The sequence below is a fragment of the Leuresthes tenuis genome, unplaced genomic scaffold (assembly GCF_036924035.1).
Source record: "Leuresthes tenuis unplaced genomic scaffold, fLeuTen1.0.hap1 SCAF_14, whole genome shotgun sequence".
NCBI lineage: Eukaryota > Metazoa > Chordata > Actinopteri > Atheriniformes > Atherinopsidae > Leuresthes > Leuresthes tenuis.
The window spans coordinates 21538400-21551568 of NW_027325368.1; the positions used below are offsets into that span (position 1 = coordinate 21538400).

General features: G+C 42.8%; 2 protein-coding genes across 2 annotated transcripts; one reads left to right on the forward strand and one right to left on the reverse strand.

The window, feature by feature from the left end:
• The first annotated feature begins 138 nt into the window (after positions 1 to 138).
• eif2b5 (eukaryotic translation initiation factor 2B, subunit 5 epsilon) lies at positions 139 to 5558 on the forward strand. The gene is made up of 16 exons (XM_072363337.1): positions 139 to 329; positions 587 to 711; positions 796 to 981; positions 1077 to 1254; positions 1337 to 1417; positions 1498 to 1575; positions 1672 to 1984; positions 2095 to 2240; positions 2690 to 2834; positions 2929 to 3030; positions 3106 to 3207; positions 3382 to 3472; positions 3559 to 3682; positions 3780 to 3905; positions 3983 to 4093; positions 5168 to 5558. The coding sequence occupies exons 1-16, from the start codon at positions 171 to 173 to the stop codon at positions 5228 to 5230; spliced, it is 2130 nt and encodes a 709-aa protein (XP_072219438.1). The 5' UTR covers positions 139 to 170; the 3' UTR covers positions 5231 to 5558.
• On the reverse strand, positions 5486 to 7772 carry mul3 (mitochondrial E3 ubiquitin protein ligase 3). Its single transcript, XM_072363338.1, has 5 exons — positions 7675 to 7772; positions 7387 to 7511; positions 7223 to 7310; positions 7027 to 7147; positions 5486 to 6950 (listed from the first exon to the last, which is right to left on the reverse strand). The coding sequence occupies exons 1-5, from the start codon at positions 7703 to 7705 to the stop codon at positions 6458 to 6460; spliced, it is 858 nt and encodes a 285-aa protein (XP_072219439.1). The 5' UTR covers positions 7706 to 7772; the 3' UTR covers positions 5486 to 6457.
• Positions 7773 to 13169: the final 5397 nt, after the last annotated feature.

A 13169-nucleotide genomic window follows, 5' to 3' on the forward strand; every position in this document is an offset into this window, starting at 1 on the left:
AGTAAAGTAAGCAAGAACAAAAAACAAAGCGATTAAAATCATTGTGAACTTCCGTTTATGCCCTCTGGATTCGAGTGAGACCATTTTCTCGACGGAGACAAGCACAAGATTGTCCTGTCGTCGCCACCGTACTTTCTGATGACAGAGTTGGGACTTGCTGGGAGTCAAACATGGCTGGTAAAGTGGGGAAACAGAGTCGCTCAAGCTCCGGTCTTACAGGTAGGAAAGGCGCAGGGGAGCAGGAGGAAGAAGATCAGCCGCTGCAGGCTGTTTTAGTCGCTGACAGCTTCAACCGGAGGTTTTTCCCGGTGACCAAGGACCAGCCACGGGTAAGCGGCGAGCTAAGCTAACCGGAATGCTAATGGTAGCTAAGTGATGCCCATGCTGGAAACAGTGACAGAACTGCACTGACCCTGATGGGAACCCGTTAACTTACATATACAAAAGACACCTTATATCCCGGTTATTTTGTTTGTTAAGTACAATAATGATATAAAGAAAGTATTTTGTTTTAGGAGAGACATGAAACTGCTGAAACACCTGACCTACTCTGCTAACGTCATCTGTCAACTCTTGTTGGTGCCAGGCTTTGCTGCCGCTAGGAAATGCTGCCATGATCGACTACACCTTGGAGTTCCTCACCTCCACTGGGGTGCAAGAAACGTTTGTCTTCTGCTGCTGGATGGCCAGTAAAATCAAGGCACACTTGTTGTGAGTTTTATTAGCAGTGTGTGGAGTTAGTGCTGTGCAAACTGTTCTCAGTGAAAGAGGTTAACCTGACGTTGTCTGTGACAGGAAGTCAAAGTGGTGTCGACCCACCTCTCCAAACACAGTCCACATCATCACCTCGGACCTGTACCGCTCCCTTGGAGACGTGCTCAGGGATGTTGACGCCAAGTCCCTGGTGCGATCTGACTTTGTGTTGGTTTATGGAGATGTTGTGTCCAACATTGACGTCAGCCGGGCACTGCATGAGCACAGGTATGAGATCCTCCCATGTCCTTGTATAAAGCCGGGAGCCCTTTTTGGGCAGTTAGGAGAGTTTGTTGGGATGTAATGGGTTGCTCGGGCCTCAGGTATCGGCGAAAGATGGAAAAGAACATCTCGGTGATGACCATGATCTTTAAGGAGTCCTCGCCAGGTCACAGGTCCCGTTGTGAGGAAGAAGACGTCATTGTAGCTGTGGACGGCAAAAGCCAGCAGATTTTACACTACCAGAAGACACAAGGGCTGAAGAAGCTGCAGTTTCCCATGGTGAGCAGCAGTTCCACTGGTAGTTTGTGAGTATTTAGGGTTTGACTGACTGATGACAGCTGCCCCTGTTGGTGTTTTGCAGAACATCTTCCACAGTGGAAGTGATGAGTTTGAAATTCGACATGACCTCCTGGACTGCCACATCAGCATCTGCTCCCCTCAGGTCAGCTTTAGTACAGACCGAGAGTAAATTAAACTCATTATTTGTGGCTGCAGTAACAAGTGTTTTTTTTTTTATTTCAGGTTGCTGAGCTCTTCACTGACAATTTTGACTACCAAACGAGGGACGACTTTGTCCGAGGGCTTTTGGTTAACGAAGAGGTGTTACTCAGCCGTAGTTATTCGCGTGGCATGTTGCTCCATGTTATGCTACACATGGTGTTTAGTGAAGTGCTATAAGTCATTGTTTCTGTTTAGATCCTAGGCAACCAGATACACATTCATGTCACCAAGGACGGCTACGGTGTCCGCGTATCCAACCTGCTCATGTATGATTCTGTGTCGTCCGACTTTGTGCGGCGATGGGTTTACCCCCTCACCCCCGAGTCCAACTTCACGGACCAGGAGGGACGAATCTGCACATACTCTCGCCACAACGTCTATCGGGGCTCTGGAGTCAGCCTGGGCCACGGCAGCCAGATGGAGGAAAACGTTCTCATCGGCTGCGACACCAGCATCGGTACCAACTGTAGAATCTCTAACAGCGTCATTGGGAACAACTGCATCATAGGTGAGCTCACAAGCCTGCCGCCATCCCATCTGGAGGATAATAGATTAGCAGTTTGTAGAAGTTTCTTTAACATTTCTTGTCTTTTTTTCTTGTCTTTTTTTTTACAACAGGTGACAATGTGATCCTGGACCACACCTACGTCTGGAATAACGTTAACATCGCCAGTAATGTGGTGATTAGCCAGTCTGTGGTCTGTGACAAGGCCGAGGTGAAAGACGGCGTGACTCTTAATAAACAGTGTGTCCTGGCATATAATGTAAGCTCCACACACATTTATTACACTTCTGGTTATCCCTCTGTACGGATGTAGTGATGCTGATTGTATGAAGATGCATTTGTGAGATGTAGTCATTTTGACTGCGGTGGAGCTGCTAAGGCCTTCGGTTACCTAATCAGTGATTTGACACAATAACTCTGCTTTTTGGTTTGTTGAAAAACGCATTAAAGCAGTACCGGTACCGCCGTGTATGTCGAAGGATGTGCTCTTCAGTTTCTGCATTATTCCTCCCCAGAGGCAAGAGCCGAGGTGGAGGAATACTAAAATAAAAAATCTTAAATCTTAAAATCGGTCAGAAAATGACCTCTCTGTTTCACTTCCTGGGTTTTTGTGTGCTGATTTACCACCAGCGGTCATTTTGAACAATGGTATAATTCCCTGCCTCTTTAGATTTGTGTTTGTTTACTTTTTGTGAACTTGTTTTCCAGGTGGTGATTGGGCCAAGCATCTCTTTACCAGAAGGAACAGTGGTGTCCATGCACCATCCGGAGGAGGAGGAGGAAGACGACGACGACGAATTCCTCAGTGACGATGCTGAGGTCGGTCAAAGTAAAGACAAGACCAAACAGAAAGGTGCGGAATGACTTTTGACTTTTGATCATGAGTATGTTTTCCAAACATGCTTATGTGTTTCAGGGAGTGACCCGCTGTTTTTTCATTCTTTCAGTTTTCGACCCGGCAGAAGTTGGAGCCGAAGGAAAAGGCTACATGTGGAAGGCCGGCGGTCTGGACGACACAGAGGAGGAGGAGCTCTCACAGTGTCTCTGGGGTAGGAGAACAGCTTGATCCCAGGCTGCCATGCTCAGTGCTTTTTAATGATTTTTTTCTTCTTCTTGTTGACCAGGTTTGGTGTTGAACCCGGACCCTGAAAGCGACAGTGAGGACAGTGAGCCCGATGGCCCCGATGATCTGGTGATTCCCTCCCCTGAGATGGACGATGTCAAAGGTTAGCGAGTATGACTGCCCCCTGCTGGCCACAGACGCAAAACACAGACAACTGAATCAGTTGTTCTCGTTGACTTTTATTGGATTTTTAAAGGTTTATTTCAGTACATGACTTGTCAGTTTCTAACAAGACTTAAGTGACCAAGCAACACATTGCTTGACTGCTATTGTGCAGTCTTCCAGATGGAGGTGCTCGGGACTCTGCAGAGAGGTTTGGAGGAGAACATCGGCTGTGACAATCTTGTACTTGAGATCAATTCTCTGAAGTAAGTCGACGCTCTGAACTCGCCCAAAGCTGTGCTGCTTCTTTTTGCAGTTCGCTGACTCGTTTGACACCTTGTCCTTTCTCCAGGTACGCCTACAACATCACCCTGAAGGAGGTAATGCAGATTCTAACCAGAGTGGTGCTGGAGTACCCTTTCCAGCAGCAGGGCCCACAGCTCACCACTTCTCAATATGTTGCTCTGCTCCTGCCGGTGAATAATACAGCTGATTCTCTACAGCTCAGGCCTGCTGATTTAGACATGATGGAACACTTAAGTTATCTCCTTTTTCCCTTTGCTCTGCTCTTAGTTGTTGAAGAAATGGGCGCCTGTGTTTAAGAACTACGTGAAGAGAGCACAGGACCACTTAGACTGCCTGTCTGCCTTTGAGGAACATTTCCTGGAGCAGGAGAGCCACTGGGCTGCGATGGTCAAAGTAAGGATCTTGCGAAACACACAACAGTGGGTTATAAAAGCAGCCTGAGTTGTAATGCAGCTGTGTTTGTTACCGAGGTCCTGATGAATATGTACCAGCTGGAGATCCTGGAGGAGGAGACGATAATGCGCTGGTTCTCTCAGGGAGCCACCACAGACCAAAGCCGACAGCTCCGCAAAAACCAAGGGGTAAGTGGTGTGTGAGCACGGCCACTTGGGACTGTATTAGATAAAGTGCTAAAACATTGATTTTACAAAATGTTGCTCATTACACATTAGCTTTCAGCAGCTTTTGAAAGACATAGGCAGTTCTGGGAGTTTGCACGAGGAGGATCTGAGCTAACTCATGCGTGGTGCCTCAGTGGCAGGATTATACAGGGCTTGGATAGTGAATGACTGTTTTAATAAAAACTATAAAACCATATCAGACCAATAACTGCTGGTGTTCAGGCAACAAAAACTTTTATTTATTTATCACATCTGACAGTTTGGTGCCAGATACCTCAGCATACTTTCAAAGGTTTGGCAGAATTTATGCCTCAACAGGTCAAGGAATTATTTAGCCAAAAAAAAAGGATCTCCTGCTTGATGTTTGGCCAGTTCTCACCATTTTTGCTGATTGGTGTATTTAAAGATCCTCTGAAAGAGCCCCAAAATTACTCACCATCAATTTTTTTAATCAAATTAATCAAATTGTATTTATATGGCAACAATTTGCAGCAAAAGCCATCTTGAGGCCAATGTTTTTAAGGGCCACAACGTATTGGACACATCACATACATGGTCAGTTGGACTGAAATCTTCAGAATCTAGAGACCGAGTCAACACCTCAAACTTGTGGTGTTCCTCATACCATTTTTGAACCAATTTTGCAGTGTCAGATCCCATTCAGACACGATGTAAAAGAAAACATGATTCATCAAACCAGACTTCCTTCTTCCATTGCTCCATGGTCCAGTTCTGTTGCTTTTAGGCACTTTTGGCCTTGGACACGGGTCAGCAGGCAGCCCCACCCCCAACAAACTGTGATGCTCTGGGTATTCAGACGCCTTTCTGTCGCAACCAATATTAACTTTCAGCAATATAAGTTACAGTCGCTCTTTTATTAGCTTCACTCCCCATGTCTTCAAGGACAGGTTATTTGCCTTGAGCCTAATCTATCCCATCCACTGCCAAGCACACGATAATCAGTGTTTTTCCACTCTTAAACTGCAGACTCTCTAATGGCCTCGTTGCCTTGTTTTCTGTTGTTTCCTGCAACAGCTTCTGAAGTTCATCCAGTGGTTGGAGGAGGCCGAGGAGTCTTCAGAAGAGGATGGAGAATAATGAGGAGCACTTCTGGATGGACAACTCTGGAAACATTTCAAACGCGTGTGACAGAAGGGATTTGGGTTGGTTTTTTTCCCTCCTTCCACAGCAGCTTTCTGCCTCCATTACCCATCAGGATCCGTACAGTTGAAGCAGACATCCATTTCAATCACACAGTGCCGCATTATGTAAGGGCTCGTGTGCTGCGAAGGTCTATTAAAATAAAGAACAGCCCTCGGCCTGCCAGGATTGAAGTGTGTGCACGTTGCTCGCTGTTTTCCATAACACGACTGTTGCTTTATTTAGTCCAATGTTACAGGAATAAAACCACCACTTTTCAAAATAACTGTTTGGTCTTTTTTGCATATGCTAAATATTGATAGTTCACACACTAAATACAGTACGGTAAAAACAATCATCAAAGAGGTAGAGGATTATTTGTTTGACACTGATTAAACAGAATACTAATGATTTAGTCGGATGACAAATTCACAGTGAAAAATCTTGGAAGAGGGAGCCCCGTCCCCCAAAAGATTTGATCCCCAAAACCTGATAGGACGAGGGACGCCACACATTTTCTCAAGCCTTACACTAATTCTATCCAGACTGGTTTAAAGAAAAATTAACCCGATAACCAGAATAACCTGTTCACCTCTTAAAGCAGGAATAAAACATTTCTGTTGGCCTCTGACTTGTTTCACGTGACGCATACTTCTAACATTTTGTGACAACACGGAGCCACAAGGCATCAGCTTTTCGCACCATCGTGACATTTTCACGTCAGACCATTTAGGCTTTGTTGTGTCTTCGCTGACTGTCACATCCACGTTCTCATTCATGGGCTTTGACTAAACAAACTGACGGAAGCAGCTTCAGGGCTTTCAGGTGATCCGTTAAGGACAGACAGGTGGTAAATGGTCAACATTTGGTCCGTCTTGTTAACCATGTCTAGGTTCTACAAAGCTCTTTACACGTGTCTCTAATTTACACACACGCACACACACACACACTTGCACAAAATTATTAGAAAAATATCTAAAGAATTACAGTTTTGTCTTTGTTTCCAGTTTTGATGTATTCTGGTTGCATTTCTCTTGGTTGCACGTTAACTCCAGTGAGACTAATTATGAGATGCAAATTAATTACGTTGCAACATGGCTGTGCAATCGACTCCTGAGGCAGTAATAAAAGAAAAGAAAGGCTGCAACACAGGTCTGGCAGCTTGCAAAATCACCCTCTTCAAGGTTACTTTGACCTGTCATCCTGTTTCCCGAAAAAGTTATATAAGACATTAGCTAGAAGAGAAGCCCCTGTTATCCCAGTTGCAGCAGTCAGCACCTTCCACATGCTGGCGGAAGCCTCGTGTCTGTCCATGAAGCTCCTGTGATCGCTGGGCACCAGGACGTACTTGCGGCCGTCCTGCGGGGCCTGCAGCCTCATCACCTGGCCTCCCTCCAGCACCACCTCCCCGAAGCCTGTCATAGTCGTCCCCACGCGCAGCAGCTCCTCGCTCTCCTTCATCGCCACAGGTTTCTGACTGCTCAGACCTTGCACAACTATGTCCACCAAACCCTCCTCAGGACGTTTCACTTTTAAATGAACCCTCTCCAGGTAGCACCCCGACGCATCCAGAGGCTTCTGCACCTTCACAAAAACATCAGAGATGTAGGATCCAGGGCAGACCAGACTGAAGGGAACAGAGTTGTTGGTCTCTTTCCTGTTGACTGTCTGAGAGTTCCTGAAATAAGAACTGTATTAGACTGGTAGATTTGTGAACAAAAGCTTTTTTTGGTGTTTTTGTGAGTCTGACGTACCATGTCCCGGTAACAGAGTTCCAGTATTTCCAGTACTCCTCCACCACAATCTTCTGAATTACACCAGAGCATCGAGGGACAAACTGGCTGGTCAGAGGCTCCCCGTCAGCCTGAACAAGACCTTAAAACAGGCATGAAGGAAACTGTGAGTCTATAAATGACCTTTATGACCGACATAATTCAAACTTGTTCCTACCTTCAACTGCAACATACTGGAGTCGCTTGTGGAGGGATGCATTCAGTACTTTAACCAAATGCTGATCTGGCTTGAAAATGGGTATTTCCTGAAACCGAGAGGAACAGTTTCAGTCATCATAAAATTTGAGCTGTCTTGAAGGTTTATATCGATGCTGAACTTGCCTTCAGCTTTTGTAACTCCTTCTTTTTTTCCTGGTATAGATGATAAAACAGGCCAGAGAAGGCAAAGCTGGAACCAATGCCAATCATTACCAGTGGGTTTAGAGGAGAGTCACTCATATCTGTATCTGTAAAGGGAAACCATTCACAATTTTAATGTGACTTAAGGTACATTGGTCGCGTTAAACTACTCACAGACGCTAAAAAGGTTTGAAGTACGTGTGTTTAGAAATGTCTTATCATACTGTAATATAATAAAATAAAGGACTGAAAAGTAAAAACAAAACTTACCTGTTAAAACTACACCGTGAAGTTGTGGCATATACCTGGTTCAGTCCTAGAAATCGAAACAAAAACTCCATTAGTTTCATTTCCTTGTTTTCCAAGTTGCATCATTGTGGCTTAACCAATAGGATTTAAACAGCATATCTGCGCGTTTTGTCCAGTAGATGGCAGCAGTGTGGCGTCTGTGTACTGTGTGTTTACTCCACTGCAATGCAGTTTATGTTCTCCCACATTATTCCTGTTTAAAGTATCAATAAACTGGACTGTGACAGTGCTCCTCCCTCTACCACCTGAAACAATATATCTAAAATGCCAGTATTGACATTTGTAACAAATAAAGTGATTCTAATCACTTGTGATCATTTGATGGTTGAAAAATAGCTTAATATAATGTAAACAATCATGTGAACTATTAAAAAATTCCTTTTGTAGAATACTGTATAGTTTTACTTGTTAAGGCATCTGAGAAGAGGCAAAGATTCCATGAAGCTTGTTTGGACAACTCAAGGCCATACATCCCATAAATGAAACAACAGGGAATTTTTAAAAAGGATTTCCATGAAACCACTGTTGTTTAGTTCCTGCCTCAGGTTTAGTCCTCTGAAAAGACTAATCTTGATCCTCAGCACTTACTGCTGCTTGTTGTTGTGGTGTGACACTGACTGACTAATGCTGCCAAACTGAATGATGCAGTCATGACCAGCATGATTTGTAGGCTGAGTCAATTATGCATTTATGGAGACTGTAACAGTGCCCAATCTCATAAAGGTTGCAAGGGGGGTATTAGTATGTGACCTTTTGCATTGTTTCATATATGAGGCAAAAAGACACAAAATAGTAATAAAACTTATTTTGTGAGGGAGAATTATGTTTTTTCTTTTCCCCAACCTGTTAAATCCTAAACAGGTACGATTGTGCAACTAAAGTTTTGAACATAATAAAACCTTCTTCCCAGAATCTTGTAAAGTATTTTGAGGAATACAAGAGCTGCTGAACAACACACACACACACACACACACACACACACACACACACACACACACACACACACACACACACACACACACAAATCACTGTTTGACTGTTTTTCTTCACCACATATTAAGACAAAAGTAATAATTTCATTATCTTGTGTTGTTATTTTGAAAAAGACAGTAGACGGTACAATTGATACATATTTGCTAAGCAGGTCCTGCTTCACACTGTTCATGATGATTTCTGATAGAGCTCAATAAATGATAACCCCTGCACAGAGTCATGTGACCGACATACTAATATCAGACAAAATTTCCAATAAATGAGAACTTGACTGGTTGAAAGCCCTCCGTTATGATCCATACAGGAAATTAGAATTCTTAGCTCCTGGTGTATGTTGTCTGTTTCTGTTAATCATCTCATGGCCTCACATATTTACCTTGCGGCCCCCCTGGAGAGATCCAGGTCACCTAGGTACACCCACTTCTGCTGCAGCTAATCCTCTGATTGCGCTGACCAGCGGTGACCTCCCCTATACTCTCATGACTCATAAAGTCAAGCGTCACAGAATTTGCCGGCGTCCCTTTTTCCCTGCTTGTCTTTGTGAACTACACTGCAGGCTGTGTGCTCTCTTGGTAAACAGTGAGCACACACCTGCTTAAAATGTGTACCCATGTTTTCTTTTGTCATTTGCATGCTGGCTTCTCCCATTGTTTACAGCCCTTTTGCATGCTGCGTTAAAGAAAAGAGCGGCTCATACTGAAAATGTAAATTTCCTGCTGGAAACTGATTGCTGCCTTTTCTCCGCAGGTCCATTCAGTTCCACAGAAGTCGAAACAAATCTTCAGGGGCATCTCTGGCTTCACAGCTTTATTACTGTGCGGGAGATGTGTGGAGAGAAATAGCACATCACTAAATAATTTCTTCATTTCAAACCTCTTTTGTCACTTTATTATGCCTCATCCTGGTTCAGGTGTTATTTCCTTGCTTCCTTTTCAGCGTGTTCGACCTTGACTGCTTGTTGAAAGAAGAAATGACATTCAAAGTAATGACGTCAGTTTGCCTGTTGTTGGACTACCTTTCAATAAAACATATGCAACTTTACTGCAGCAAGTCTGTGTTGAACAAAACCCTTTGATGGTCACAGACAGCTAACATCAAGCCAGCAACTTACCTGACTGGAAAACAGCTGTGATCCTGAATTACTTCATGTGTGGAGGAATGCAGTGGCTTTACAAAGAGGATCCACGCAAGACAGAGCAATAAATCAGGACTAAAAAAAGAGCCCAAAGGGGAATTATCTCCCCTTTGGCTAATGAAATATTATTTCTTATTTCAACTGCAAAAATGGCCCAAAATCCTCCCTGCTGACTTTTACAGCTCTAAATCCTCTGATATTTGTTTTAAAGTTGCATCCACTCCCTTGTTTTGGCCTTTTTTTCCATACTGGTGAGTTAGTGGAAATAGAACACACTCTGCTTCCAGCAATAGGTCAGGTTGTTTATGCTGAACTATCTCCCTCCTATCTGAAATATCCAGAACGGATCTTTACACATGATCTTTTATAATATTGCCAAAAAAAAATCATCATCAATCTTTAACAGATAAGTCCAAAGAAACTATTTAGGTCTTCACTGAAAGACTTTATAATTCATAAATTCAGGAGATATAAACAAATCAGAAAACACTCACAAAAGTTGAGCTATAGGAGTGCTTACCTTTCTGTTACATTACCCTTAGTTTCAATTACTTTTTGTTTGTGAAATGAGAATACTAATTGTTATAGCCTGCAGCGAAACTTGTGCCCATTCTTGCTTGCTGTAAGATTTCAGCAGCTTAACTGTCTGCTGTGGTTGTCTTCAGATTCTCTGACTCAAAAATTTTCAATAGGAGACAGATTTGGATTGCAGACAGGACAGTCAACACCACACCCTCTGTGTTTATGAAGCCACAATGTTTGAAGTCGTCCAGAAGGAGGGCTGGCATTGTCCTGCTGAGAAAACATTGAGGATGCACCTTTGTTAAATGATCTAAGCTCATGTGCATCAGACAGTGGTTTCCATCCTTGGCCTTTTCACACTGAGATTTGCACAGACCTCCTGAATCCTTTCCCAGTATCATATGCTGTCGATGTTGATAGACCAATGCAATCTTGCACTGAAGATTTTTTTCTTTTTCTTTGCACTGATTGATGAGCAAAGCGATGCACCATGACCTATCATTACTTAAAAAAACAAAAACTTTGGTGGATGCTCCTTTTATACCCAATGCTGACACCCTCACCTGTGAACAACTAATCTTCTGATTGTAGAATCTCCCAGAACGATGTTGCATAGATATGTTCTATAAAAATTTTCTGTCTTTCTTTGCCTTTCTTTAGTGTATTGCTGTCTTAACTCTTACGTTTGTAGATCATTTCGGAACACCATGAAGTTTGTCTGTGAAAACACTGAGAACAATTTCTTCGGGACTTGTGTCTGTTACATAAGGGCTAAAAAGACATAACAAAACCACATCAAGTTTTCATTGCATTTCAGAAAATTTCCAAACTTTTCTGGAAACGAGGTTTGTAGGTCGTGGAAGTGTGTGGATCTGTGAAGCTGCTTGGTGATGCTTTCAGCTTCACGCTCACATCAGTATGCTGCACATTATCAGGCTCCCATTTCAAATGATGGACGATATGAATGAGAAGCATTGACTTTCAAATAGCTCGTAAAGAACTGGAGCGATAACACTGGAAAATATGTGGCGAACCAAAACAGACTTGTTGTTCTTCCAAGGACAATTTTGTGACATTGAAGTTGCCCTTATGAAACAGTAGTCGTCACATTACGGCTTTGTCAGGATTCATGTGCCCCCTCATCGTGCATTAAAGCTAACTGTCACAGACCCTCAAACAGATTTACATTGCTTTTAGTTTCCATGCTGTAAGCATGATTTCACTCCACGGTCTTCACTTTAGCTTAATGAGTTTGATGCATCTTTGTAATTATTATCGCTGTTCTTGGTGAAGTACTAAGGGTGCTGACTGACAGCTTGTAGCTCGATGCAGCCTCTTCTATCAGCTGCTCAAAGAGGCTTGTGTGGAGTGTTGCAGCATCAATTTATGCAGCAATTATCTGCAGCAGTCGATGCTTTGATGAGTCAGTCGCACTTGATTGGCAGATTTAGGAAGTAATTTTGATTGCTTAAATGCGGAAAACTTTAAGGTTTACAGTGCGTAGGATTTTTTGACAGAAGTAGACGGTAAACAGAAAAAAAAAAGTTAAGAAAAAAAGAGTTTTTTCTTCTCAGCGTAAAAATAAACCTTTGATCAAAGAAACTCTTTATGTTCATTGGAAACATGCACTAAGTTGTGTGACACAGCGGCAATAAAACACCACTGATAAACATCAGTGGTATCAAATGGCTGCAGTAATTTCATCATTATCATTTTATTAAATGTATCTCATCTCTAACAGATAAACCAATTCGGTAAAGCTTTGTTTAGACAAAGTCTGCGTGCACAACAGAAACCTCCATTGGAACGATGAAGGCACAAACCAAATACAGGAAGAAGCTCTGTTTCTACTGTTATCCCACAAGATTTGCTTTGCAGAACTGAAAATCAAGCATATGCTGCAGCACATGATGGAGACATTGAAAACAAGGCCTCGGTTTGTGCATTGTTACCAACTTCCTCGTGGTTGAAGGAAAGTAACATAATTTTTTGACACTATGCTACGCCGGCAACAAACAGACACACGCATACATATGCTGCATGTTTTCACCATTTGCTTTCCAGTGAAGAATGCCAGAGAGCACAAAAACTTTTGGTCTTCCCACTTTTCATGAAGTATGAGCTGGATTCTCCACAGAATGTTGACATATCTTTCACATATGTACATGCACACATGATGTATCATTCTTCATCTAAAAAGGGTAACATTATCCTTATCCCATAGCATCGTGCCAGCTATGATTCATATCTGGGAAGTTCCAGATGTTACTCAACTTTATAGCGATTTCAGAGAATTATGGTTTGTGGTGACGTTGGATAGGATTATATCAGTTGTATTTGGCCACCTTCTATACTACAGTGATATATATAAAAAAGGTCAACCCTTATTCAGGTTTAAGTCCCACTGGGGTTTTACCAGGTCGTAGGAGTATGTAAATACATGCTAAGTTGAGAAACAACACATGACGTGTAACACAGTGTCACCATTTGCTTAACAAAAACTGAGTCAAAATGCAGAACCAGTGTGTGAGAAACTAAATTAACTTCATGATTCAACAGCTCACCTTTAGCAGCAATAACTTAGTATTACCATTTTCTGTGGTTATCAGTCTCTGACATCATTGTGGAGGAATTTTGGCTTTTCTTCAGGCTGCTTCAGTTCATTGAGTGTTATGGGCAGTCATTTACTTACAGCTCTCTTGATATCCCACCACAGCATTTCAATCAGGTTGAGGTCTGGACTCTGACTGGGTCATTGCGACACCTTGATTCTTTTCTTTTCAAACGTTCTGTCCTATATTTGCTG

Excerpts from the sequence above, each read along its gene's own strand:
- eif2b5 (XM_072363337.1), top strand. The coding sequence starts at position 171 with ATGGCTGGTAAAGTGGGGAAACAGAGTCGCTCAAGCTCCGGTCTTACA. Across the intron at positions 2,241-2,689 it reads AGTGTGTCCTGGCATATAAT|GTGGTGATTGGGCCAAGCAT; the intron begins GTAAGCTCCACA and ends CTTGTTTTCCAG. Across the intron at positions 3,031-3,105 it reads GCTCTCACAGTGTCTCTGGG|GTTTGGTGTTGAACCCGGAC; the intron begins GTAGGAGAACAG and ends CTTGTTGACCAG.
- mul3 (XM_072363338.1), bottom strand. The coding sequence starts at position 7,705 with ATGCCACAACTTCACGGTGTAGTTTTAACAG. Across the intron at positions 7,311-7,386 it reads AGGAGTTACAAAAGCTGAAG|GAAATACCCATTTTCAAGCC; the intron begins GCAAGTTCAGCA and ends TCTCGGTTTCAG. Across the intron at positions 7,148-7,222 it reads CCAGTATGTTGCAGTTGAAG|GTCTTGTTCAGGCTGACGGG; the intron begins GTAGGAACAAGT and ends GCCTGTTTTAAG.